The 27207-nt window shown below is 54.8% G+C and overlaps 1 protein-coding gene across 2 annotated transcripts in view; it reads right to left on the bottom strand.

Moving 5' to 3' along the window:
* Positions 1-4504: 4504 nt before the first annotated feature.
* Positions 4505-27207, bottom strand: part of atg7 (ATG7 autophagy related 7 homolog (S. cerevisiae)) — a 126775-nt gene continuing 104072 nt past the window's right edge. For both annotated transcript variants that reach the window (XM_064967453.1, XM_064967454.1), the window contains exon 19: positions 4505-5416. In XM_064967453.1, coding sequence (XP_064823525.1) covers positions 5384-5416 — 33 coding nt within the window. In that variant the 3' untranslated portion in view covers positions 4505-5383. The remainder of the gene's footprint in view (positions 5417-27207) is intronic.

Genomic DNA, 27207 nt, shown 5'->3' with positions numbered 1-27207 from the left:
ACTAAACACACACGTTGTTTGTAAATGAGGACTGTGTTGGAGTGTGCCCTTGGCTATCAGTTAAATAAAATGTCTGGTTTGCTTAATATAAGGAATTTGAATTTGAAGTGATTTATACTTTTACATAAGATTTCAAACTGAATACGTTTGAACTCTAGTATTTTACTGGGTGACTTCCACTTTTACTTGAGTCATTTTCTATTAAAGTATCTTTACATTTACATAAGTATGACAATTGGCTACAGATGTATTTTATTTTTTTGGTGATTTGAGATATACACTCACCGGCCAGTTTATTAGGTACACCTATCTAGTACCGGGGTCAGACCCCCCTTTTGCCTCCAGAACAGACAATTGGTCCGTTACTCTGCCGTCAGCATGATGCACAAGAAGCGGGATTCGTCGGTCCAGGCGATGTTTTTCCACTCCTCAATTGTCCAGTTTTGGTGATGGCGTTGCCCACTGGAGCCGCTGCTTCCTGTTCTTACCTGATAGGAGTGGAACCCTGGTGTGGTCATCTGCTGCAATAGCCAATCAGTAACCGGGATATCGACGAGTTGTGAGTTCCATGATGCCGTTCTGCACAGGACTGTTGTACTGTTCCGTTATTGGTTCGTTTGTGAGATACTGTCTCCGGTGGGCCTGGGACCAACGATCATACCACACTCAAGTCACTTAGAATGGGCCAAATCAGTGAACTAACGTTCAATCAAACGGTAACGGAATGCCTCGATGACTAACCGCCTGCTTTAGAGAGCGAGCCACGGCCACCCGACTCCCGAATTTTGCACGCCCAATTTTTCAGTTTTTGATTTGTTAAAAAGGTTTGAAATATCCAATAAATGTCGTTCCACTTCATGATTGTGTCCCACTTGTTGTTGATTCTTCACAAAAAAATACAGTTTCATATCTTTATGTTTGAAGCCTGAAATGTGGCAAAAGGTCGCAAAGTTCAAGGGGGCCGAATACTTTTGCAAGACACTGTATGTATTATAAGTACAGAGCCTTCAGAAAGTACTCACACCCTTCACTTTTACACATTTTGCGTTACAGCCTGAATTCAAAATGTATTAAATATAGATTTTTTTTTTACGGTGAAATATTTCATTTACATGAGTATTTACACCCCTGAGTCAATAGAAACCCCTTTGGCAGCGACTACAAGCTGTGAGTCTTTCTGGGTAAATCTCCAAAGCCTTGTTCACACTGAAGGCTTTAAATGTTCAAATCAGTTGTGTTTTTGTCGTCCGTTTTGGAATTACTGACTGTCCCAACCAAGTTACAACCAAATCAGATCTGTGTGTTCAGACAACAGTCATTTGCTGTCAAGGCTACGCTAGTTGTCATAGTAACGACGGGTGCGGCTGATTGGTGGTGCGGCGGTGGTGGCGCTTCCTTTATCACTCAGACGTTATGTAGCGAGCTGAGGTGACAACAATTCCTGTCATGGACGTTTCCCGGTTGCTTTAAAGGTTCAAAATCATAGTGTGACAACACTTTGAAAACCTCAAAAAAAGGACAAGATGATTCAACTTTCAAAATGGTAGTTCGTTTGTAAACAAGTACCGAGCTCGTTAGTTACCACATGTTCTTGTCAAACTGTCAACAGAGTAGCTAGCAAGCAACAAGATGTGCCGAATAACAGCCTGAAAACCACTTAAGGGGAGACTGACGGAAAAAGAACAGCTTCAAATCAGATATGAAAATAAATAGGATTTGAGTCACTTCAAACTGCCATTTTTTTTAATTTTTTTTTACCTTTATTTAACCAGGCAAGTCAGTTAAGAACACATTCTTATTTTCAATGATGGCCTGGGAACAGTGGGTTAACTGCCTGTTCAGGGGCAGAACGACAGATTTGTACCTTGTCAGCTCGGGGGTTTGAACTCGCAACCTTCCGGTTACTAGTCCAAAACGCTCTAACCACTAGGCTACCCTGCCAATGTGAATACGGCTTAATTAAGGGCTTTCCACACCTGGATTGTAAACATAATTGAACATTCTTTTTAATGTTCTTCAAGCTCTGTCAAGTTGGTTGTCGATCAAATGCTAGAAGCCATAATCAGGTTTTGCCATAGATTTTCAAGCCGATTCAAGTCAAAACTGTAACTTGGCCACTCTGGAACATTCAACGTCGCCTTGGCAATTCCAGTGTAGATTTGACCTTGTGTTTTAGGCTGTTGTCCTGTTGAAAGGTGAATTCATCTCCCCGTGTCTGTTGGAAAGCAGACTGAACCAGGTTTCCCTCTAGGATTTAGCTCTGTTATGTTTATTTTTATCCTAAACAACTCCCTAGTCCTTGCTGATGACAAGTAAACCCATAACATGATGCAGCTTCCACCATGCTTGATAATATCAAGTGGTACTCAGTGATGTGTTGTGTTAGATTTGCCACAAACATACTGCTTTGTATTCAGGACAAAAAGTTCAAATTTTTTGCCACATTTGTTGCAGTATTACTTTAGTGCCTTGTTGCAAACAGGATGCATGTTTTGGAAAATGTTTATTCTGTACAGACTTCCTCCTTTTCACTCATTTAGGTTAGTGGAGTAACTACAGGGTTGGCCCATCCTCAGTTTTCTCCTATCACAGCCATTAAACTCTGTAACTGTTCTAAAGTCACCAATGGCCTCATGGTGAAATCCCTGAGCAGTTTCCTTCCTCTCCGGCACCTGAGTTAGGAAGGACGCCTGTATCTTTTTAGTGAAAAAACATAATTCTACTTTGACATTATGGGATGTGTTGATGAGTGATGAAAACATTCAGGCTGTAACACAACATAATGTGTGAAACCTTTCTGAAGGCATTTGGAAAAGTATTCAGACCCCTTTTTCTTTTTCCACATGTTATGGTCACTAACAGAAGTTCCTCTGTGGCGATGGGAGAACCTTCCAGAAGGACAACCATCTCTGCAGCACTCCACCAATCAGGTCTTTATGGTAGAGTGGCCAGACGGAAGCCTTTTACCCAAGAGTGGCTTCCATGACAGCTTGGAGTTTTCCAAAAGGATTTTTATCTTCCCTTTATTTCACCAGGTCAGTTGAGAAACCGTTCTCATTTACAACCGCGACTTGGCCTAGCATAAAGTAAAGCAGTGCGACACAAAAACAACAACAGAGTTACACATAAATAAACGTACAGTCATTCTCTGGTCTGATGAAACCAAGGTTGAACTCTTTGGCCTGAATGCCAAGCGTCACGTCTGGGGGAAACCTGGCACCATCTCTACGGTGAAGCATGGTGGTGGCAGCGTCATGTCTGGAGGAAACCTGGCACCATCTCTACGGTGAAGCATGGTGGTGGCAGCGTCACGTCTGGGGGAAACCTGGCACCATCTCTACGGTGAAGCATGGTGGTGGCAGCGTCATGTCTGGAGGAAACCTGGCACCATCTCTATGGTGAAGCATGGTGGTGCCAGCGTCATGTCTGGAGGAAACCTGGCACCATCTCTATGGTGAAGCATGGCGGTGGTAGCATCATGCTGTGGGGATGTTTTTCAGAGACTGGGACACTCGTCAGGATATAGGCAAAGATGAACGGAGAAAAGTACAGAGAAATCCTTAATGAAAACCTGCTCCAGAGCACTCAGGACCTCAGACTGGGGCAAAGGTTCACCTTCCAACAGGACAACGACAAGACAATGCAGGAGTGGCTTCGGGACAAGTCTCAATGTCCTTGAGTGCCCCAGCCAGAACCCAATCTAATATCTCTGGAGAGACCTGAAAATAGCTGTGCAGTGATGCTCCCCATCCAACCTGACAGAGCTTGAGAGCATCTGCAGAGAAGAATAGGATGAACCCCCCAAATACAGGCGTGGCAAGTTTGTAGTTTCATACCCAAGACTTGAGGCTGTAATCACTGCAAAGGGTGCTTCAACAAAGTACTGACTAAAGGGTCTGAATACTTGTGTGATATTTTTTATTTTTAATAAATTTGCAACATTTCTAAAAAACTTTTTTCTTTGTGTATGTACACACCTGCTCTTTCCATGACAGACCAGGTGAAAACTATGATCCCTTATTGATGTCACCTGTTAAATCCACACCAATCAGTGTAGATGAAGGAGAGGAGACGGGTTAAAGAAGGATTTTTAAGCCTTGAGACATGGATTGTGTATAATTTAGAGGGTGAATGGGCAAGACAACAGATTTAAGTGCCTTTGAACGGGGTATGGTAGTAGGTGCCAGGAGCACCGGTTTGAGTGTGTCAAGAACTGCAACGCTGCTGGGGTTTTTCCACACTCAACAGTTTCCCGTGTGTATCAAGAATGGTCGACCACCCAAAAGGACAACCGTGGGAAGCACTGGAGTCAACATCGGCCAGCATCCCTGTGGAACGCTTTCGACACCTTATAGAGTCCCATGTCCTGAAGAATTGAGGCTGTACTGAGGGCAAAAGTGGAGCAGGACGGATTCAACTTCGGAAGGTGTTCTTAATGTTTGGTACTCAGTGTATATATATATATATATAGGTGGTTAATGTAGATGAAATGAAGAGGACAACATCCATACAGGGAACATTTAATTTGATTTACATCCACTGTAAGAGTCAAATATGGCTTTTATCTGTGCTTGACAAAGATGTTAACAAAAAAAAAAGTACAAGATGCGACATGACCGAATATGGAAAACGTACGGGAATGGTGGCATCATTCTGTGTCTCACAAACCGTGATACCTAACCCTCGGGGTTGTAAAGCAGTTCCTATTGTATGTTGTACTGGTATGTATGTCTACATCAAGCCATATTTACACAGTGTAATCATCTGGATGGGGATAAATGTGTGAAAAGTCCCTGAAACTGGAAGAGCAATAGTAAAGAGCGTACCTGTGTTACATATATATATACTGTATGTTACAGGAGAAGGTCAATCTGGTGGATGTATACGTTCCCAACAGGAAAGGAGCCAGCGTATGCTACAGGTGAAATCAGTTGACAGACAGTGAGCTGGGTACGGGTCGTATCAGGACACCTTATCTGGGAAACAAATGATTCAAGATTGCTGAAAATGTTTAAAATGCTTTTCAGTCTATCTTCAAAATATATCTTTACATTCCCCTTCAGAAACATAGAAGGAATAGGACAGAACGTCTCACCATATTAGTTGTCATGAGAGCGACACTGTTGTAATGCGACAGACATTCTTCACATTTCAGATGTTTATTAGATGGTATTATTAGAACTGTATCAGTGGTATTTTAAATATATTTTTTCATCCTTTCTGATGATACCCAACGTCAATTCAAAACAGTTTCAGAAGGCCCATTATATATGTTCTGAACTCTGACCAGAAGAGATGAGAAGCGACGGCTTGTTGGAACGCAGTAGAATGTGTTCCGTGTTCCAATTCTAGAACTCTGATGTTTCGGGTTCCGTCATCCCTCTTAGATGCTCTCATCGTCACTCATGTCCCAAATCTAAAGACAATAGAAACAAAACAACAAAAAAATCAGATAAACTGCTCACATGTAAAGGAGGAGGGGTGGGGGTGGGAAGAGAGACAGAGAGGAAGAAAAGGAATGGGTTTGCTTTCCATTTCAAAGAGACTGTACAGAAAGCCATCGCCAAGCCCTGAATATGACCACAGATGATCCATTGTATTGGCCTGACACTGTAGTGGCCTCTCTCACAAGGGAAATACAATTCTTCAAAAATGACAGTTGGGAGGAGGCAAGATGGTGTGGGACCATTATATCCAATGAGGGGGCTGCTCCGAGTGGAACAACAGGCACAACTGTTTACACTAGTTACCACAGCCACAAAGGAAAGGTTAGCGGTGGGGTTAGGTTTAAAATAACAGTTGAAGATGAGACATTGTAGAAATAGGTAGGCTTTATGACTGTGGTAACCAGAGATGACCAGGCACAACTCTGATATATAGTGTTTTTTTTTTCTTCTCAAAGTTGGCGGGAAGTCAAGTGTCCTGCATATCTCAGTACACTGGTAACAACTTAATCATTATGAAACTTCTATTCCATCAAATAAACCTCACGTAGCAAATAAGCCATTACAATTGTTGTTGTTAGCAACCGAAGTTGACACTCATTGACCCTCTATACCCCCCCCCCACAAATCACGTTTGTCACATCAAAATATCTACAAAGGTTCAGCTTCAGAAACCTGAAAGTTGAAATGTGATTAATAATTTCTGCTTTCCATTCCCCATATAGTGCACTTCGTAGGGGGGAAAGAGCGCCATTTGGGACACATGGGACAAACACTGATCTGTGGCAGGGAGCCTGGCGGTTCAGAGGTTGGGCCGGGAACTGGAAGGGCACTGGTTTGAATCCCAGAGCTGCCGAGCTGTGGTAGTCAGGTCTAGTAACTACAGCACCACTGTGGTAGTCGGGTCTAGTAACTACAGCACCACTGTGGTAGTCGGGTCTAGTAACTACAGCACCACTGTGGTAGTCCCAGAGAGACACACAGAGAAGTACCCTTTCTATCCCTGTCTGTGGTTTTGGCATGACGGCCCTGCCTTGGTTTTCAAACAGGGAGTCTGCAAGAGAGAGGCTATAAATATGCATTATCATTATGTTAATTACAGCCTGCGGAGTGGGCCTTCACACAGCCTGCGGAGTGGGCCTTCACACAGCCTGCGGAGTGGGCCTTCACACAGCCTGCGGAGTGGGCCTTCACACAGCCTGCGGAGTGGGCCTTCACACAGCCTGCGGAGTGGGCCTTCACACAGCCTGCGGAGTGGGCCTTCACACAGCCTGCGGAGTGGGCCTTCACACAGCCTGCGGAGTGGGCCTTCACACAGCCTGCGGAGTGGGCCTTCACACAGCCTACGGAGTGGGCCTTCACACAGCCTACGGAGTGGGCCTTCACACAGCCTACGGAGTGGGCCTTCACACAGCCTGCGGAGTGGGCCTTCACACGGAGGAAGGAACAGAATTCAATAAGAGCTTAAATGGTCATTTTAGGCATTGGACATGAAATCAATGTGGACATGATTGATATCGGTGTCTCCCGCGTTGTGATGATGGATATCGGTGTCTCCCGCGTTGTGATGATGGATATCGGTCTCTCCCGCGTTGTGATGATGGATATCGGTCTCTCCCGCGTTGTGATGATGGATATCGGTCTCTCCGCGTTGTGATGATGGATATCGGTCTCTCCGCGTTGTGATGATGGATATCGGTCTCTCCGCGTTGTGATGAAGGATATCGGTCTCTCCGCGTTGTGATGATGGATATCGGTCTCTCCCGCGTTGTGATGATGGATATCGGTCTCTCCCGCGTTGTGATGATGGATATCGGTCTCTCCCGCGTTGTGATGATGGATATCGGTCTCTCCCGCGTTGTGATGATGGATATCGGTCTCTCCCGCGTTGTGATGATGGATATCGGTCTCTCCCGCGTTGTGATGATGGATATCGGTCTCTCCAGCGTTGTGATGATGGATATCGGTCTCTCCCGCGTTGTGATGATGGATATCGGTCTCTCCGCGTTGTGATGATGGATATCGGTCTCTCCGCGTTGTGATGATGGATATCGGTCTCTCCAGCGTTGTGATGATGGATATCGGTCTCTCCCGCGTTGTGATGATGGATATCGGTCTCTCCGCGTTGTGATGATGGATATCGGTCTCTCCCGCGTTGTGATGATGGATATCGGTCTCTCCAGCGTTGTGATGATGGATATCGGTCTCTCCGCGTTGTGATGATGGATATCGGTCTCTCAGCGTTGTGATGATGGATATCGGTCTCTCCAGCGTTGTGATGATGGATATCGGTCTCTCCCGCGTTGTGATGATGGATATCGGTCTCTCCCGCGTTGTGATGATGGATATCGGTCTCTCCAGCGTTGTGATGATGGATATCGGTCTCTCCCGCGTTGTGATGATGGATATCGGTCTCTCCGCGTTGTGATGATGGATATCGGTCTCTCCGCGTTGTGATGATGGATATCGGTCTCTCCGCGTTGTGATGATGGATATCGGTCTCTCCCGCGTTGTGATGATGGATATCGGTCTCTCCGCGTTGTGATGATGGATATCGGTCTCTCCCGCGTTGTGATGATGGATATCGGTCTCTCCGCGTTGTGATGATGGATATCGGTCTCTCCCGCGTTGTGATGATGGATATCGGTCTCTCCGCGTTGTGATGATGGATATCGGTCTCTCCCGCATTGTGATGATGGATATCGGTCTCTCCCGCATTGTGATGATGGATATCGGTCTCTCCCGCGTTGTGATGATGGATATCGGTCTCTCCCGCGTTGTGATGATGGATATCGGTCTCTCCCGCGTTGTGATGATGGATATCGGTCTCTCCCGCGTTGTGATGATGGATATCGGTCTCTCCCGCGTTGTGATGATGGATATCGGTCTCTCCCGCGTTGTGATGATGGATATACAGATTCTGTCAGACCTGGTCCCTAACAGTAAATCTCAGTAAGACCAAAATAATGGTGTTCCAAAAAAGGTCCAGATGCCAGAACCACAAATACAAATTCCGTCTCGACACCGTTGCCCTTGAACACACAAAACACAATGCATACCTCGGCCTAAACATCAAACTATACATACCTCGGCCTAAACATCAGCGCCACAGGTAACTCCACAAAACTGTGAACGATCTGAGACAAGGCAACAAGGGACTTCTACGCCATCAAAAGGAACATACAATTTGACATACCAATCTGGCAAAACAATACTTGAATCAGTCATAGAGCCCATTGCCCTCTATGGTTGTGAGGTCTGGGGTCTGCTCACCAACCAATAATTCACACCAAATTGAGACTCTGCACGCAGAATTCTGAAAGAAATATCCTCCGTGTACAACGTAGAACACCAAATAATGCATGCTGAGCAGAATTAGGCCGATACCCACTAATTAGCAAAATCCAGAAAAGAGTTGTTAAATTCTACAACCACCTAAAAGGAAGTGATTCCCAAACCTTCCATAACAAAGCCATCACCTACAGAGAGATGAACCTGGAGAAGAGTCCCCTAAGCAAGCTGGTCCTGGGGCTCTGTTCACAAACACACCCTACAGAGCCCCGGGACAGCAACACAAACAGACCCCACAGAGCCCCAGGACAGCAGCACAATTAGACCCAACCAAATCATGAGAAAACAAGAAGATAATTACTTGACAAAAAAACAGAGCAAACTAGAATGCTATTTGGCCCTACACAGAGAGTACACAGTGGCAGAATACCTGACCACTGTGACTGACCCAAACTTTAGGAAAGCTTTGACAATGTACAGACTCAGTGAGCATAGCCTTGCTATTGAGAAAGGCCGCCGTAGGCAGACATGGCCTCTCAAGAGAAGACAGGCGATGTGCTCACTGCCCACAAAATGAAGTGGAAACTGAGCTGCACTTCCTAACCTCCTGCCCAATTTAAAAAAAAATGTTTTATTTCACCTTTATTTAACCAGGTAGGCTAGTTGAGAACAAGTTCTCATTTGCAACTGCGACCTGGCCAAGATAAAGCATAGCAGTGTGAACAGACAACAACACAGAGTTACACATGGAGTAAACAATTAACAAGTCAATAACACAGTAGAAAAAAAAGGGGAGTCTATATACATTGTGTGCAAAAGGCATGAGGAGGTAGGCGAATAATTACAATTTTGCAGATTAACACTGGAGTGATAAATGATCAGATGGTCATGTACAGGTAGAGATATTGGTGTGCAAAAGAGCAGAAAAGTAAATAAATAAAAACAGTGTGGGGATGAGGTAGGTGAAAATGGGTGGGCTATTTACCAATAGACTATGTACAGCTGCAGCGATCGGTTAGCTGCTCAGATAGCACATGTTTGAAGTTGGTGAGGGAGATAAAAGTCTCCAACTTCAGGGATTTTTGCAATTCATTCCAGTCACAGGCAGCAGAGTACTGGAACGAAAGGCGGCCAAATGAGGTGTTGGCTATTAGGGATGATCAGTGAGATACACCTGCTGGAGCGCGTGCTACGGATGGGTGTTGCCATCGTGACCAGTGAACTGAGATAAGGTGGAGCTTTACCTAGCATGGACTTGTAGATGACCTGGAGCCAGTGGGTCTGGCGACGAATATGTAGCGAGGGCCAGCCGACTAGAGCATACAAGTTGCAGTGGTGGGTAGTATAAGGTGCTTTAGTGACAAAACGGATGGCACTGTGATTACTCAGCAAACTGGATGCAGTTTGAGTGTTGGAAGCAATTTTGTAGATGACATCGCCGAAGACGAGGATCGGTAGGATAGTCAGTTTTACTAGGGTAAGTTTGGCGGCGTGAGAGAAGGAGGCTTTGTTGCGGAATAGAAAGCCGACTCTTGATTTTATTTTCGATTGGAGATGTTTGATATGAGTCTGGAAGGAGAGTTTACAGTCTAGCCAGACACCTAGGTACTTATAGATGTCCACATATTCAAGGTCGGAACCATCCAGGGTGGTGATGCTAGTCGGGCATGCGGGTGCAGGCAGCGATCGGTTGAAAAGCATGCATTTGGTTTTACTAGCGTTTAAGAGCAGTTGGAGGCCACGGAAGGAGTGTTGTATGGCATTGAAGCTCATTTGGAGGTTAGATAGCACAATGTCCAAGGACGGGCTGGAAGTATATAGAATGGTGTCGTCTGCGTAGAGGTGGATCAGGGAATCGCCCGCAGAAAGAGCAACATCATTGATATATACAGAGAAAAGAGTCGGCCCGAGAATTGAACCCTGTGGCACCCCCATAGAGACCGCCAGAGGACCGGACAGCATGCCCTCCGATTTGACACACTGAACTCTGTCTGCAAAGTAATTGGTGAACCAGGCAAGGCAGTCATCCAAAAAACCGAGGCTACTGAGTCTGCCGATAATATGACCACATTAGGGAGACATATTTCCCTCAGATTACACAGATCCACAAATATTAGAGACTCGAGGTCGACCGAGGTCGACCGATTATGATTTTTCACCGCCGATACCGATTATTGGAGGACCAAAAAAGGCGATTTTCTTATTTTTATTTATTTGTAATAATGACAATTACAACAATACTGAATGAACACTTATTTTAACTTAATATAATAAATCAATCAAATCAATTTAGCCTGAAATAAATAATGAAACGTGTTCAATTTGGTTTAAATAATGCAAAAACACAGTGTTGGAGAAGAAAGTTAAATGCAATATGTGCCATGAAAGAAAGCTAACGTTTCAGTTCCTCAGAACATATGAAAGCAGGTGGTTCCTTTTAACATGAGTCTTCAATATTCCCAGGTAAGAAGTTTTAAGTTGTAGTTATTATAGGACTATTTCCCTCTATACCATTTGTATTTCATATACCTTTGACTATTGGATGTTCTTATAGGCACTTTAGTATTGCCAGTGTAACAGTATAGCTTCTGTCCCTCTCCTCGCTCCTCCCTGGGCTCAAACCAACAACACAATGACAACAGCCACCATCGAAGCAGCGTTACCCAAGCAGAGCAAGGGGAACAACTACTAGAAGGCTCAGAACGAGTGATGTTTGAAACGCTATTAGCACGCGCTAACTAGCTAGACATTTCACTTCGGTTACACCAGCCTCATCTCGGGAGTTGATAGGCTTGAAGTCATAAACAGCGCAATGCTTGAAGCACAACGAAGAGCTGCTGGCAAAACTCACGAAAGTGCTGTTTGAATTAATGTTTACGCGCCTGCTTTTGCTTACCACCGCTCAGTCAGATACGTGTATGCTCAGTGAGATTATATGCAACGCAGGACACGCTAGATAATATCTAGTAATATCATCAACCATGTGTAGTTAACTAGTGATTATGATTGATTGTTTTTATAAGATAAGTTTAATGCTAGCTAGCAACTTACCTTGGCTTACTGCATTCGCGTAACAGGCAGTCTCCTTGTGGAGTGCAATGAGAGAGAGAGGCAGGTCGTTATAGCGTTGGACTAGTTAACTGTAAGATTGGATCCCCCGAGCTGACGAGGTGAAAATCTGAACAAGACTGTTAACCCACTGTTCCTAGGCCGTCATTGAAAATAAGAATGTGTGACTTGCCTAGTAAAATAAAGATTAAATAAAGGTGTAAAAAATTGATATATATATATTTTTTAAATCAACAAAATCAGTGTCCAAAAATACCAATTTCCGATTGTAATGAAAACTTGAAATCGGCCCTAATTAATCAGCCGACCTCTATTAGAGAGACATATTTCCCTCAGATTACACAGACCAACAAAGAATTCGAAAACAAATCTAATTTTGATAAACTCCCATATCTACTGAGTGAAATACCACAGTGTGCCATCACAGCAGCAAGATGTGTGACCTGTTGCCACGAGAAAAGGGCAACCAGTGAAGAACAAACACCTCTGTAAATACAACCCATATTTATGCTTATTTATTTTCCCTTTTTGTACTTGCCATTCCAATAAAACCCTTAAAATGAATTGAGAGACAGAGAGACGGGGAGAGAGACAGACAGGGAGGGAGAGAGCGAGGGAGAGAGAGAGAGACAGTGAGGGAGGGAGAAAGAGAGACAGGGAGGAGGGAGGGAGAAAGAGAGACAGGGAGGAGGGAGGGAGAAAGAGAGAGAGAGAGAGAGAGAGAGAGAGAGAGAGAGAGAGAGAGAGAGAGAGAGAGAGAGAGAGAGAGAGAGGGGGGGAGGGGGAGGGAGAGAGACAGGGAGGGAGTGAGGGAGAGAGAGAGCGCTAAAGTGGGACATAACAGCACATTCATATTAAACAAAGTATCTTCATTGTTCCTCTGGTGAGAGGGAGACCACAAGAGAGAGAGAGAGAGAGAGAGAGAGAGGGACGGCAAGAGAGAGAGAGAGGGAGACGGCGAGAGAGAGAGAGGGAGACGGCGAGAGAGAGAGAGGGAGACGGCGAGAGAGAGAGAGGGAGACGGCGAGAGAGAGAGAGAGAGACGGCGAGAGAGAGAGAGAGAGACAGCGAGAGGGGGAGACAGCGAGAGGGGGAGACAGCGAGAGGGGGAGACAGCGAGAGGGGAGACAGCGAGAGGGGGAGACAGCGAGAGGGGGAGACAGCGAGAGGGGGAGACAGCGAGAGGGGGAGACAGCGAGAGGGGGAGACAGCGAGAGGGAGAGACAGCGAGAGGGAGAGACAGCGAGAGGGAGAGACAGCGAGAGGGAGAGACAGCGAGAGGGAGAGACAGACAGAAAGAGACATGAGCTACAGTGGGACCTAACAGACCATTCATATCAAACAAAGTACCTTCATTGTTTCTCTGTTGCTACTTTATAACCATCAAAAGGACAGCGAGCTGAAATGCTTTGAAACAGACCAACTGGTGCTCAGAGCCTCTGTCTGTCTGTCTGTCTGTCTGTGTGTGTCTGCCTGTGTGTCTGTGTGTGTGTCTGTAATCTGGATAGCTCGTCGGTACTAAAACCAACACTTTGGGGGGGGAATTTGGTTAGTTCGAGTACTTTGTTATTCCAAACAGCCCTGTAGTTTTATAGAATAAACAATCCAAACTCCTTATCTTTCTTCGAACAGCTACCCTTGTCCTCGGGCCATTTTGTCATTTCCATTTACCCATTCTCCTTTCTGATCGTTGCTGGAACTCTAACCTAACAGTACAAGCAGAAGACCAGTCCTGCAGTCAGCGTTCAGTCTACTGATTCCCCTCTTATCTATTGGGAACAGGTTATGCATGTAATCTGTAATCAACTGTAATCAAGGCTGTATTAGAGATATGGCTGCAGTTCCCAATTCCAGTAGATTCAATCTAATGAAATTGGCAAATTGTCTGTGCCTGTCCAGGACTAGACAGAGATGAAGCCTGCCCTGTCCGGGACTAGACAGAGATGAAGCCTGCCCTGTCCGGGACTAGACAGAGATGAAGCCTGCCCAGGACTAGCCAGAGATTAAGCCTGCCCTGCCCAGGACTAGACAGAGATGAAGCCTGCCCTGCCCGGGACTAGCCAGAGATGAAGCCTGCCCTGCCCGGGACTAGACAGAGATGAAGCCTGCCCTGTCCGGGACTAGCCAGAGATGAAGCCTGCCCTGTCCGGGACTAGCCAGAGATGAAGCCTGCCCTGCCCGGGACTAGACAGAGATGAAGCCTGCCCTGCCCGGGACTAGACAGAGATGAAGCCTGCCCTGCCCGGGACTAGACAGAGATGAAGCCTGCCCTGCCCGGGACTAGACAGAGATGAAGCCTGCCCAGGACTAGCCAGAGATTAAGCCTGCCCTGCCCAGGACTAGACAGAGATGAAGCCTGCCCTGCCCGGGACTAGCCAGAGATGAAGCCTGCCCTGCCCGGGACTAGACAGAGATGAAGCCTGCCCTGTCCAAGACTAGACAGAGATGAAGCCTGCCCTGCCCGGGACTAGACAGAGATGAAGCCTGCCCTGTCCAAGACTAGACAGAGATGAAGCCTGCCCTGCCCGGGACTAGACAGAGATGAAGCCTGCCCAGGACTAGCCAGAGATTAAGCCTGCCCTGCCCAGGACTAGACAGAGATGAAGCCTGCCCTGTCCAGGACTAGACAGAGATGAAGCCTGCCCTGCCCGGGACTAGACAGAGATGAAGCCTGCCCTGTCCGGGAATAGACAGAGATGAAGCCTGCCCTGCCCGGGACTAGACAGAGATGAAGCCTGCCCAGGACTAGCCAGAGATTAAGCCTGCCCTGCCCAGGACTAGACAGAGATGAAGCCTGCCCTGCCCAGGACTAGACAGAGATGAAGCCTGCCCTGCCCGGGACTAGACAGAGATGAAGCCTGCCCTGCCCGGGACTAGACAGAGATGAAGCCTGCCCTGCCCGGGACTAGACAGAGATGAAGCCTGCCCTGCCCAGGACTAGACAGAGATGAAGCCTGCCCTGCCCAGGACTAGACAGAGATGAAGCCTGCCCTTGTAGATGTATTACCATAATGTTCTGTCCCAACAACAGTAGCTCTTAAACCACATCTGTTTGACATATATTATGATTAAAAACACATAAGACATAAAAGAAAAACAGGCCTCCTTTCATCTTTAGTATTAAAACTGAAACCATTAGCAGCAGTTAAACTAAGGACCACACGGGGGTCACCCAGTGTTGCAGATCTGGTGGAGAGGAGAGGAGGGGTGGTGGAGAGGAGAGGAGGGGTGGTGGAGAGGAGAGGAGGGGTGGTGGAGAGGAGAGGAGGGGAGAGGAGGGGTGGTGGGTTCAAATATTATCGGAAAACCTTTCAAAATGCTTTCAGCCTGTCTGGAGTTTCCGATTAGTTCAATGGCAACAGGCAAGGTCAATCAAGCCCAGATAATGTATCTGAAATCATTTCAAATAGTATTTGAACCCAGGTCTGCTTAAATCTCCCCATTCAGGAGGGGATAAGCGTAAGACTTAACCACCAACGGGGTACAGGCCATTAGGCAGGGCCGCTGACTCAAGAGTCAGATGTATACAAAATCACAAGAGCTAATTGTAATACGAATGGATGTATACACAATCACTAAATATAGACAGTTATAAACACGGACAAATCAATGCAGAGGCCTGATTATTCGGATCAGAGTCGTCGGAGCTCTAATGACGAGGATAGAGCAGAAAACAAGATACTTGAAATAAATTAAAACCTCTAATTCACTACATCCACAGATAATCAGTCTCAGAAAAACCCCTAATCAAATGAACAGAACACCTTCACAGCTCAAGTTAACTGCCAATCATTACATTACATTACATTTAAGTCATTTAGCAGACGCTCTTATCCAGAGCGACTTACCAACCACTACAACATGCTGCTGTCACAGACTGAACAGTTATTTCCCATGTCGTTGTTCCATACGCGGTCTGATGAATCACAGGTGAGATTTACGCTACAGCTCTGTGTGTCAACGAGCTGTTAGAGCCTGTAGACCGGTGTCCCAACTCCAGTTCCCCCCAACAGCCCAACTCCAGTCCCTCCTGTTAGGGGGCGGAGTTGGGCTGTTGGGGGGTCCGGAGTTGGGCTGTTGGGGGGGGTCCGGAGTTGGGCTGTTGGGGGGGTCCGGAGTTGGGCTGTTGGGGGGGGACCGGAGTTGGGCTGTTGGGGGGGACCGGAGTTCGTCCCCATGGCAAAATGCGTAGAATTGCTGAAAATTTGTTTTAAAGGTCCAATGGGGCCCCAAAAAAAAACTGGGACATTTTCAGCTTCCAGGAATTGTTTACAGATCGATCATTGCAACATGGAGCCGTCCGTCCGTCTGTCCGTGTATTAGAATCTGTTCTTCTCGGTCTTGCAGAACACAGTTATTCTAACATGACAGAACTTAGCTCTACCTTTTAAAAACGCGTGCGTCAGTCAGGCTGTGGCAGAGGAATGTCAGGAAGGGGTGTGTGTCCGCAGTCCTGACACCAGTTCCTCTACTTCCTCAATGAAGAGAGTATGACTGAACCCCCCCCAGAGAGTATGACTGAACCCCCCCCCAGAGAGTATGACTGAACCCCCCCAGAGAGTATGACTGAACCCCCCCCAGAGAGTATGACTGAATCCCCCCCCCCCAGAGAGTATGACTGAACCCCCCCAGAGAGTATGACTGAACCCCCCCAGAGAGTATGACTGAACCCCCCCCCCAGAGAGTATGACTGAACCCCCCCAGAGAGTATGACTGAACCCCCCCAGAGAGTATGACTGAACCCCCCAGAGAGTATGACGGAATCCCCCCAGAGAGTATGACTGAATCCCCCCCCCAGAGAGTATGACTGAATCCCCTCCCCCAGAGAGTATGACTGAATCCCCTCCCCCAGAGAGTATGACTGAACCCCCCCCCCCAGAGAGTATGACTGAACCCCCCAGAGAGTATGACTGAACCCCCCCCCCCAGAGAGTATGACTGAACCCCCCAGAGAGTATGACTGAACCCCCCCAGAGAGTATGACTGAACCCCCCCCAGAGAGTATGACTGAACCCCCCCCAGAGAGTATGACTGAATCCCCCCCGTTTTCCAGAGGTTGCACATGCACACTCCCAATCATGGATTTAAGGGGTGGTGGAGAGGAGAGGAGGGGTGGTGGAGAGGAGAGGAGGGGTGGTAGAGAGGAGGGGTGGTGGAGAGGAGAGGTGGTGGAGAGGAGAGGAGGGGTGGTGGAGAGGAGGGGAGGGGTGGTGGAGAGGAGAGGAGGGGTGGTGGAGAGGAGAGGTGGTGGAGAGGAGAGGGAGGGGGTGGTGGTGGAGGGAGGGGAGGGGTGGTGGAGAGGAGAGGAGGGGTGGTGGAGAGGAGAGGTGGTGGAGAGGAGAGGAGGGGTGGTGGAGAGGAGGGGAGGGGTGGTGGAAAGGAGAGGAGGGGTGGTGGAGAGGAGAGGAGGGGTGGGGTGGTGGAGAGGAGAGGAGAGGAGGGGTGGGGTGGTGGAGAGGAGAGGAGGGGTGGTGGAGAGGAGAGGAGGGGTGGTGGAGAGGAGAGGAGGGGTGGTGGAGAGGAGAGGAGGGGTGGAGGAGAGGAGAGGAGGGGGTGGAGGAGAGGAGAGGAGGGGTGGTGGAGAGGAGAGGAGGGGTGGTGGAGAGGAGAGGAGGGGTGGTGGAGAGGAGAGGAGGGGTGGTGGAGAGGAGGGGTGGTGGAGAGGAGAGGAGGGGTGGTGGAGAGGAGAGGAGGGGTGGGGTGGTGGAGAGGAGAGGAGGGGTGGTGGAAAGGAGAGGAGGGGTGGTGGAGAGGAGAGGAGAGGTGGTGGAGAGGAGAGGAGAGGAGGGGTGGTGGAGAGGAGAGGAGAGGAGAGGAGGGGTGGAGGAGAGGAGAGGAGGGGTGGTGGAGAGGAGAGGAGGGGTGGTGGAGAGGAGAGGAGAGGAGGGGTGGTGGAGAGGAGAGGAGGGGTGGTGGAGAGGAGAGGAGAGGAGAGGAGGGGTGGTGGAGAGGAGAGGAGGGGTGGAGGAAAGGAGAGGAGAGGAGGGGTGGTGGAGAGGAGAGGAGGGGTGGTGGAGAGGAGAGGAGTGGTGGTGGAGAGGGAGAGGAGGGGTGGTGGAGAGGAGAGGAGGGGTGGTGGAGAGGGAGAGGAGGGGTGGTGGAGAGGAGAGGAGAGGAGGGGTGGTGGAGAGGAGAGGAGAGGAGGGGTGGTGGAGAGGAGAGGAGGGGTGGTGGAGAGGAGAGGAGGGGTGGTGGAGAGGAGAGGAGGGGTGGTGGAGAGGGAGAGGAGGGGTGGTGGAGAGGAGAGGAGGGGTGGTGGAGAGGAGAGGAGGGGTGGTGGAGAGGAGAGGAGGGGTGGTGGAGAGGAGGGGAGGGGTGGTGGAGAGAGGAGAGGAGGGGTGGTGGAGAGGGAGAGGAGGGGTGGTGGAGAGGAGGGGAGGGTGGTGGAGAGGGAGAGGAGGGGTGGTGGGAGGAGAGGAGGGGGTGGTGGAAAGGAGAGGAGAGGAGGGGGGTGGTGGAGAGGAGAGGAGAGGAGGGGTGGTGGAGAGGGAGAGGAGGGGTGGTGGAGGGGAGGAGGGGTGGTGGAGAGGAGAGGGGGAGGGGGGTGGTGGAGAGGAGAGGGGGGAGGGGTGGTGGAGAGGAGAGGAGGGGTGGTGGAGAGGAGAGGAGGGGAGGTGGAAAGGAGAGGAGAGGAGGGGTGGTGGAGAGGAGAGGTGGGGTGGTGGAGAGGAGAGGAGGGGTGGTGGAGAGGAGAGGAGGGGGTGGAGGAGAGGAGAGGTGGTGGAGAGGAGAGGAGGGGTGGTGGAGAGGAGGGGAGGGGTGGTGGAGAGGAGAGGAGGGGTGGTGGAGAGGGAGAGGTGGTGGAGAGGAGAGGAGGGGTGGTGGAGAGGAGGGGAGGGGTGGTGGAGAGGAGAGGAGGGGTGGTGGAGAGGAGAGGAGAGGAGGGGTGGTGGAGAGGAGAGGAGGGGTGGTGGAGAGGAGAGGAGGGGGTGGTGGAGAGGAGGGGAGGGGTGGTGGAGAGGAGAGGAGGGGTGGTGGAGAGGAGAGGAGGGGTGGTGGAGAGGAGAGGAGAGGAGGGGTGGTGGAGAGGAGGGGTGGTGGAGAGGAGAGGAGGGGTGGTGGAGAGGAGAGGTGGTGGGAGAGGAGAGGAGGGGTGGTGGAGAGGAGGGGAGGGGTGGTGGAGAGGAGAGGAGGGGTGGTGGGAGGAGGGGAGGGGTGGTGGTGGAGGAGAGGAGGGGTGGTGGAGAGGGAGGAGGGGAGGGGTGGTGGAGAGGAGAGGAGGGGTGGGGTGGTGGAAAGGAGAGGAGGGGTGGGGTGGTGGAGAGGAGAGGAGGGGTGGGGTGGTGGAGAGGAGAGGAGGGGTGGTGGAGAGGAGAGGAGGGGTGGTGGAGAGGAGAGGAGGGGTGGTGGAGAGGAGAGGAGGGGTGGTGGAGGGAGGAGAGGAGGGGTGGAGGAGAGGAGAGAGGAGGGGTGGTGGAGAGGAGAGGGAGGGGTGGTGGAGAGGGAGAGGAGGGTGGTGGGTGGAGAGGAGGGGTGGTGGAGAGGAGGAGGGGGGTGGTGGGAGGAGAGGAGGGGTGGTGGAGAGGAGAGGGGGTGGGGTGGAGAGGAGAGGAGGGGTGGGGTGGTGGAAAGGAGAGGAGGGGTGGTGGAGAGGAGAGGTGGGGGTGGTGGAGAGGGGGGTGGTGGAGAGGAGAGGGGGTGGTGGAGAGGAGAGGAGAGGAGGGGTGGTGGAGAGGAGAGGAGGGGTGGTGGAGAGGGAGAGGAGGGGGTGGTGGAGAGGGAGAGGAGGGGTGGTGGAGAGGAGGGGAGGAGGGTGGTGGAGAGGAGAGGAGGGGGTGGTGGAGAGGGGAGAGGAGGGGTGGTGGGAGGAGAGGAGGGGTGGTGGAGAGGGAGGAGGGGTGGTGGAGGAGGGGTGGTGGAGAGGAGAGGGGGGTGGTGGAGAGGAGAGGAGGGGGTGGTGGAGAGGAGAGGAGGGGTGGTGGAGAGGGAGAGGGAGGGGTGGGTGGAGGGGTGGAGGAGAGGAGGGTGGTGGAGAGGAGAGGAGGGGTGGTGGAGAGGAGAGGAGGGGTGGTGGAGAGGAGAGGAGGGGTGGTGGAGAGGAGAGGAGGGGTGGTGGAGAGGAGAGGAGGGGTGGTGGAGAGGAGAGGAGGGGTGGTGGAGAGGAGAGGAGGGGTGGTGGAGAGGAGAGGAGAGGAGGGGTGGTGGAGAGGAGAGGAGAGGAGGGGTGGTGGAGAGGAGAGGAGGGGGTGGTGGGAGGAGGGGAGGGGGGTGGTGGAGAGGAGAGGAGGGGTGGTGGAGAGGGGGAGAGGAGGGGTGGTGGAGAGGAGAGGAGGGGGTGGTGGAGAGGAGAGGAGGGGTGGTGGAGAGGGAGAGGAGGGGTGGTGGAGGGTGGTGGAGAGGGAGGGAGGGGTGGTGGGAGGAGAGGAGGGGGTGGTGGAGAGGAGAGGAGGGGTGGTGGAGAGGAGAGGAGGGGGGTGGTGGAGAGGAGGGGGTGGTGGAGAGGAGAGGAGGGGTGGTGGAGAGGAGAGGAGGGGTGGTGGAGAGGGAGAGGAGGGGTGGTGGAGAGGGAGGAGGAGGGGTGGTGGAGAGGGAGAGGAGGGGTGGTGGAGAGGAGAGGAGGGGTGGTGGAGAGGAGAGGAGGGGTGGTGGAGAGGAGAGGAGGGGTGGTGGAGAGGAGAGGAGAGGAGGGGTGGTGGAGAGGAGGAGAGGAGGGTGGGGGTGGTGGAGAGGAGGAGTGGTGGGAGGGGGTGGTGGAGAGGAGAGGAGGGGGGGTGGTGGAGGGAGAGGAGGGGGTGGTGGAGAGGAGAGGAGGGAGGGGTGGTGGAGAGGAGAGGAGGGGTGGTGGAGGGGAGAGGAGGGGTGGTGGAGAGGAGGGGTGGTGGAGAGGGGAGAGGAGGGGTGGTGGGAGAGGAGAGGAGGGGTGGTGGAGAGGAGAGGAGGGGTGGTGGAGAGGGAGGGGGAGGAGGAGGGGTGGTGGAGGAGGGAGGAGGGGTGGTGGAGAGGAGAGGAGGGGTGGTGGAGAGGAGAGGGAGGGGGGTGGTGGAGGGGAGGGGTGGTGGAGAGGGGAGAGGGGTGGTGGAGAGGGGGTGGTGGAGAGGGAGGGGGGTGGTGGAGAGGAGAGGAGGGGGTGGTGGAGAGGAGAGGGAGGGGTGGTGGAGAGGAGAGGAGGGGTGGTGGAGAGGAGAGGAGAGGAGGGGGTGGTGGAGAGGGAGAGGAGGGGGTGGTGGAGAGGAGAGGAGGAGGGGGGTGGAGAGGAGAGGAGGGGTGGTGGAGAGGAGAGGGAGGGGTGGTGGAGAGGAGAGGAGGGGTGGTGGAGAGGAGAGGAGGGAGAGGAGGGGTGGTGGAGGGAGGAGGGAGGAGGGGGTGGTGGAGAGGAGAGGGGAGGGGTGGTGGAGAGGAGAGGAGGGGTGGTGGAGAGGAGAGGAGGGGTGGGTGGAGAGGGAGGGGGGGTGGTGAGAGAGGGGAGAGGAGGGGTGGTGGAGAGGAGAGGAGGGGTGGTGGAGAGGAGGGGTGGTGGAGAGGAGAGGAGGGGTGGTGGAGAGGAGAGGAGGGGGGTGGTGGAGGGAGTGGAGGGGGGTGGTGGAGAGGAGAGGAGGGGTGGTGGAGAGGAGAGGAGGGGTGGTGGAGAGGAGAGGAGGGGGTGGTGGAGAGGGAGGGAGGGGTGGTGGAGAGGGAGAGGAGGGGTGGTGGAGAGGAGAGGAGGGGTGGTGGAGAGGGAGAGGAGGGGTGGTGGAGAGGAGAGGAGAGGAGGGGTGGTGGAGAGGAGAGGAGGGGTGGTGGAGAGGAGGGGTGGTGGAGAGGAGAGGAGGGGTGGTGGAGAGGAGAGGAGAGGAGGGGTGGTGGAGAGGAGAGGAGGGGTGGAGGGGTGGTGGAGAGGAGAGGAGGGGTGGTGGAGAGGAGAGGAGGGGTGGTGGAGAGGAGAGGAGGGGTGGTGGAGAGGGAGAGGGAGGGGTGGTGGAGGGAGGAGAGGAGGGGTGGTGGAGAGGAGAGGAGGGGTGGTGGAGAGGAGAGGAGGGGTGGTGGAGAGGAGAGGAGGGGTGGTGGAGAGGGAGGGAGGGGGGGTGGTGGAGAGGAGAGGAGGGGGTGGTGGAGAGGAGAGGAGGGGGTGGTGGAGAGGAGAGGAGGGGGTGGTGGGAGGGAGGAGGGGTGGTGGAGAGGAGAGGAGGGGGTGGTGGAGAGGAGAGGGAGGGTGGTGGAGAGGGAGAGGGAGGGGTGGTGGAGAGGAGAGGAGGGGGGGTGGTGGAGAGGAGAGGGAGGGGTGGTGGGAGAGGAGAGGAGGGGTGGTGGAGAGGTGGAGAGGAGAGGGGTGGTGGAGAGGAGAGGAGGGGTGGTGGAGAGGAGAGGAGGGAGGGGTGGTGGAGAGGAGAGGAGGGGTGGTGGGAGGAGAGGAGGGGGTGGTGGAGAGGAGAGGAGGGGTGGTGGAGAGGAGAGGAGGGGTGGTGGAGAGGAGAGGAGAGGGGGGTGGTGGTGGAGAGGAGGGGTGGTGGAGAGGAGAGGAGGGGTGGTGGAGAGGAGAGGGGAGGGGGGGTGGAGGGAGGAGGGGTGGTGGAGAGGAGAGGAGGGGTGGTGGAGGAGAGGAGGAGGGGGGTGGTGGAGAGGAGAGGAGGGGTGGTGGAGTGGTGGAGAGGAGGGGAGGGGTGGTGGAGAGGAGAGGAGGGGTGGTGGGGAGAGGAGGGGGGGTGGTGGAGAGGAGAGGAGGGGTGGTGGAGAGGAGAGGGAGGGGTGGTGGAGAGGGGAGGAGGGGTGGTGGAGAGGAGAGGAGGGGTGGTGGAGAGGAGAGGAGGGGTGGTGGGAGGGAGGAGGGGTGGTGGAGAGGAGAGGAGGGGTGGTGGAGAGGAGAGGAGGGGTGGTGGTGGAGAGGAGGGGTGGTGGAGAGGAGGGTGGGGTGGTGGAGAGAGGAGGGGTGGTGGAGAGGAGAGGAGGGGTGGTGGAGAGGAGAGGAGGGGTGGTGGAGAGGAGAGGAGGGGTGGTGGAGAGGAGAGGAGAGGAGGGGTGGTGGAGAGGAGAGGAGGGGTGGTGGAGAGGAGAGGAGGGGTGGTGGAGAGGAGGGGTGGTGGGAGGAGAGGAGGGGTGGTGGAGAGGAGAGGAGGGGTGGTGGGAGGAGAGGAGGGGTGGTGGGAGAGAGGAGAGGAGGGGTGGTGGTGGTGGAGAGGAGAGGAGGGGTGGTGGAGAGGAGGAGGGGTGGTGGGAGGGGGTGGTGGAGGGGAGGAGGAGGGGGGTGGTGGAGAGGAGAGGAGGGGTGGTGGAGAGGGGGAGGGGGTGGTGGAGAGGGAGAGGAGGGGTGGTGGAGAGGAGAGGGGAGGGGTGGTGGAGAGGAGAGGAGAGGAGGGGTGGTGGAGAGGAGAGGAGGGGTGGTGGAGAGGAGAGGAGGGGTGGTGGAGAGAGGAGGGGGTGGTGGAGAGGAGAGGAGGGGTGGTGGGAGAGGGAGAGGAGGGGTGGTGGAGGAGGGGGTGGTGGAGGGGAGAGGAGGGGTGGTGGAGAGGAGAGGAGGGGTGGTGGAAGGAGAGGAGGGGTGGTGGAGAGGAGGGGTGGTGGAGAGGAGAGGGAGGGGTGGTGGAGAGGAGAGGGAGGGGGTGGTGGGAGGAGAGGGAGGGGTGGTGGAGAGGAGAGGAGGGGTGGTGGAGAGGGGAGAGGAGGGGTGGTGGAGAGGAGAGGAGGGGTGGTGGAGAGGAGAGGAGGGGTGGTGGGAGGAGAGGAGGGTGGTGGAGAGGAGGAGGGGGTGGTGGAGAGGAGAGGAGGGGTGGTGGAGAGGAGAGGAGGGGTGGTGGAGAGGGAGGGGGTGGTGGAGAGGAGAGGAGGGGTGGTGGAGAGGAGAGGAGGGGGTGGTGGAGAGGAGAGGGGGGGTGGGTGGAGAGGGAGGGAGGGGTGGTGGAGAGGAGAGGAGGGGTGGTGGAGAGGAGAGGAGGGGTGGTGGAGAGGAGAGGAGGGGTGGTGGAGAGGAGAGGAGGGGTGGTGGGGGAGAGGGGTGGAGAGGAGAGGAGGGGTGGTGGAGAGGGAGGGAGGGGTGGTGGAGAGGGAGAGGAGGGGTGGTGGAGAGGAGAGGAGGGGTGGTGGAGAGGAGGGGTGGGGTGGTGGAGAGGAGGAGGGGTGGTGGAGAGGAGAGGAGGGGTGGTGGAGAGGAGGGGTGGTGGAGAGGAGAGGAGGGGGTGGTGGAGAGGAGAGGAGGGGTGGTGGAGAGGAGAGGAGGGGTGGTGGAGAGGAGAGGTGGGGTGGTGGAGAGGAGAGGAGGGGTGGTGGAGAGGAGAGGAGGGGTGGTGGAGAGGAGGGGAGGGGTGGTGGAGAGGAGAGGAGGGGTGGTGGAGAGGAGAGGAGGGGTGGTGGAGAGGAGAGGAGGGGTGGTGGAGGAGGAGGGGAGAGAGGAGAGGAGGGGGTGGTGGAGGAGAGGAGAGGAGGGGTGGTGGAGAGGAGAGGAGGGGTGGTGGGAGGAGAGGAGGGGTGGTGGAGAGGAGAGGAGGGGTGGGGTGGTGGAGAGGAGAGGAGGGGTGGTGGAGAGGAGAGGAGGGGTGGTGGAGAGGAGAGGAGGGGTGGTGGAGAGGAGAGGAGGGGTGGTGGAGAGGAGAGGAGGGGTGGTGGAGAGGAGAGGAGGGGTGGTGGAGAGGAGAGGGAGGGGTGGTGGTGGAGAGGAGAGGGGGGGTGGTGGAGAGGAGGGGTGGTGGAGAGGGAGGAGGGGTGGTGGAGAGGAGAGGAGGGGGTGGTGGAGAGGGAGAGGAGGGGTGGTGGAGAGGGAGAGGAGGGGTGGTGGAGAGGAGAGGGGAGGGGGAGGGGGTGGTGGAGGAGAGGAGAGGAGGGGTGGTGGAGAGGAGAGGAGGGGTGGTGGGGAGGAGAGGAGGGGTGGTGGAGAGGAGAGGAGGGGTGGTGGAGAGGAGAGGAGGGGGTGGTGGAGAGGAGAGGAGGGGTGGTGGAGAGGAGAGGAGGGGTGGTGGAGAGGAGAGGAGGGGGTGGTGGAGGGGTGGTGGGAGAGAGGAGGGGTGGTGGAGAGGGAGGAGGGTGGGGTGGTGGAGAGGGAGAGGAGGGGTGGTGGAGAGGAGAGGAGGGGTGGTGGTGGAGAGGAGAGGAGGGGTGGTGGAGAGGAGAGGAGGGGTGGTGGAGAGGAGAGGAGGGGTGGTGGAGAGGAGAGGAGGGGTGGTGGGAGAGGAGGGGTGGTGGAGAGGGAGGAGGGGTGGTGGGAGGGAGGAGGGTGGTGGAGAGGAGGGGTGGTGGAGAGGGTGGAGGGGTGGTGGGTGGAGAGAGGGAGGGGTGGTGGAGAGGAGAGGAGGGGTGGTGGAGAGGAGAGGAGGGGTGGTGGAGAGGAGAGGAGGGGTGGTGGAGAGGAGAGGAGGGGTGGTGGAGAGGAGGAGAGGAGGGGTGGTGGAGAGGAGAGGGAGGGGTGGTGGAGAGGAGAGGAGGGGTGGTGGAGAGGAGAGGAGGGGTGGTGGAGAGGGAGGAGGGGTGGTGGAGAGGAGAGGAGGGGGTGGGGGTGGTGGAGAGGAGGAGGGGTGGTGGAGAGGAGAGGAGGGGTGGTGGGTGGAGAGGAGAGGAGGGGTGGTGGAGAGGAGAGGAGGGGTGGTGGAGAGGGAGGAGGGGTGGTGGAGAGGAGAGGGAGGGTGGTGGAGAGGAGAGGAGGGGTGGTGGAGAGGAGAGGAGGGGTGGTGGAGAGGAGAGGAGGGGTGGTGGAGAGGAGAGGAGGGGTGGTGGAGAGGAGAGGAGGGGGTGGTGGAGAGGAGAGGAGGGGTGGTGGAGAGGAGAGGAGGGGTGGTGGGAGGAGAGGAGAGGAGGGGTGGTGGGAGGGAGAGGAGGGGGTGGTGGGAGAGGGAGAGGAGGGGTGGTGGAGAGGAGAGGAGGGGTGGTGGAGAGGAGAGGAGGGGTGGTGGAGAGGAGAGGAGGGGTGGTGGAGAGGAGAGGAGGGTGGTGGAGAGGAGAGGAGGGGTGGGTGGAGAGGAGAGGAGGGGTGGTGGAGAGGAGAGGAGGGGTGGTGGTGGAGAGGGAGAGGAGGGGTGGTGGAGAGGAGAGGGAGGGGTGGTGGAGAGGGAGAGGAGGGGTGGTGGAGAGGAGAGGAGGGGTGGGGTGGTGGAGAGGAGGAGGAGGGGTGGTGGAGAGGGAGAGGAGGGGTGGTGGAAGGAGAGGAGGGGTGGTGGAGAGGAGAGGAGGGGGTGGTGGAGAGGAGAGGAGGGGTGGTGGAGAGGAGAGGAGGGGTGGTGGAGAGGAGAGGAGGGGTGGTGGAGAGGAGAGGAGGGGTGGTGGAGGAGGAGAGGAGGGGGTGGTGGAGAGGAGAGGAGGGGTGGTGGAGAGGAGGGGTGGAGGAGGGTGGTGGAGAGGAGAGGGAGGGGTGGTGGAGAGGTGGTGGAGAGGGAGGAGGGGTGGTGGAGAGGAGGAGGAGGGGTGGTGGAGAGGAGAGGAGGGGGTGGTGGAGAGGGAGAGGAGGGGTGGTGGAGAGGAGAGGAGGAGGGGGGTGGTGGAGGTGGAGAGGAGGGGTGGTGGGAGAGGGGAGAGGAGGGGTGGTGGTGGAGAGGGAGGGGTGGTGGAGAGAGGAGAGGAGGGGTGGTGGAGAGGAGAGGAGGGGTGGTGGAGAGGAGGAGGGGTGGTGGAGAGGAGAGGAGAGGAGGGGTGGTGGAGAGGAGAGGAGGGGTGGTGGAGAGGAGAGGAGGGGTGGTGGAGAGGAGAGGAGGGGTGGTGGAGAGGAGAGGAGGGGTGGTGGAGAGGAGAGGAGGGGTGGTGGAGAGGAGAGGAGGGGTGGTGGGAGGGAGAGGAGGGGTGGTGGAGGAGAGGAGAGGAGGGTGGTGGGGAGAGGAGAGGAGGGGTGGTGGAGGAGAGGAGGGGGTGGTGGAGAGGGAGAGGAGGGGGTGGTGGAGAGGGAGAGGAGGGGTGGTGGAGGAGAGGAGGGGTGGTGGAGAGGAGAGGGGGGGTGGTGGAGAGGAGAGGAGGGGTGGTGGAGAGGAGAGGGTGGTGGAGAGGAGGGGTGGTGGGAGGAGAGGAGGGGTGGTGGAGAGGGAGAGGAGGGGTGGTGGAGAGGAGAGGAGGGGTGGTGGAGAGGAGAGGGGAGGGGGGTGGTGGAGAGGAGAGGAGGGGTGGTGGGAGGAGAGGGGGGGTGGTGGGAGGGAGAGGGGTGGTGGGAGGAGAGGAGGGGTGGTGGAGGAGGAGAGGAGGGGGTGGTGGAGAGGGAGAGGAGGGGTGGTGGAGAGGGGGGGGGTGGTGGAGAGGAGAGGAGGGGTGGTGGAGAGGAGAGGAGGGGTGGTGGAGAGGAGAGGAGGGGTGGTGGAAGGAGAGGGGGGTGGTGGAGAGGAGGGGAGGGGTGGTGGAGAGGAGAGGAGGGGTGGTGGAGAGGGAGGAGGGGTGGTGGAGAGGAGAGGAGGGGTGGTGGAGAGGGAGGAGGGGTGGTGGAGAGGAGAGGAGGGGTGGTGGGAGGAGAGGAGGGGTGGTGGAGGGAGAGGAGAGGAGGGGTGGTGGAGAGGGAGGAGGTGGGGTGGAGGAGAGGGAGGAGGGGTGGT

Source organism: Oncorhynchus masou, chromosome 6 (genome assembly GCF_036934945.1).
Source record: "Oncorhynchus masou masou isolate Uvic2021 chromosome 6, UVic_Omas_1.1, whole genome shotgun sequence".
NCBI classification, from domain to species: Eukaryota; Metazoa; Chordata; class Actinopteri; order Salmoniformes; family Salmonidae; genus Oncorhynchus; species Oncorhynchus masou.
Note: the sequence above shows the minus strand (reverse complement) of the source record. Positions and strands in the feature narration are given on the sequence as shown.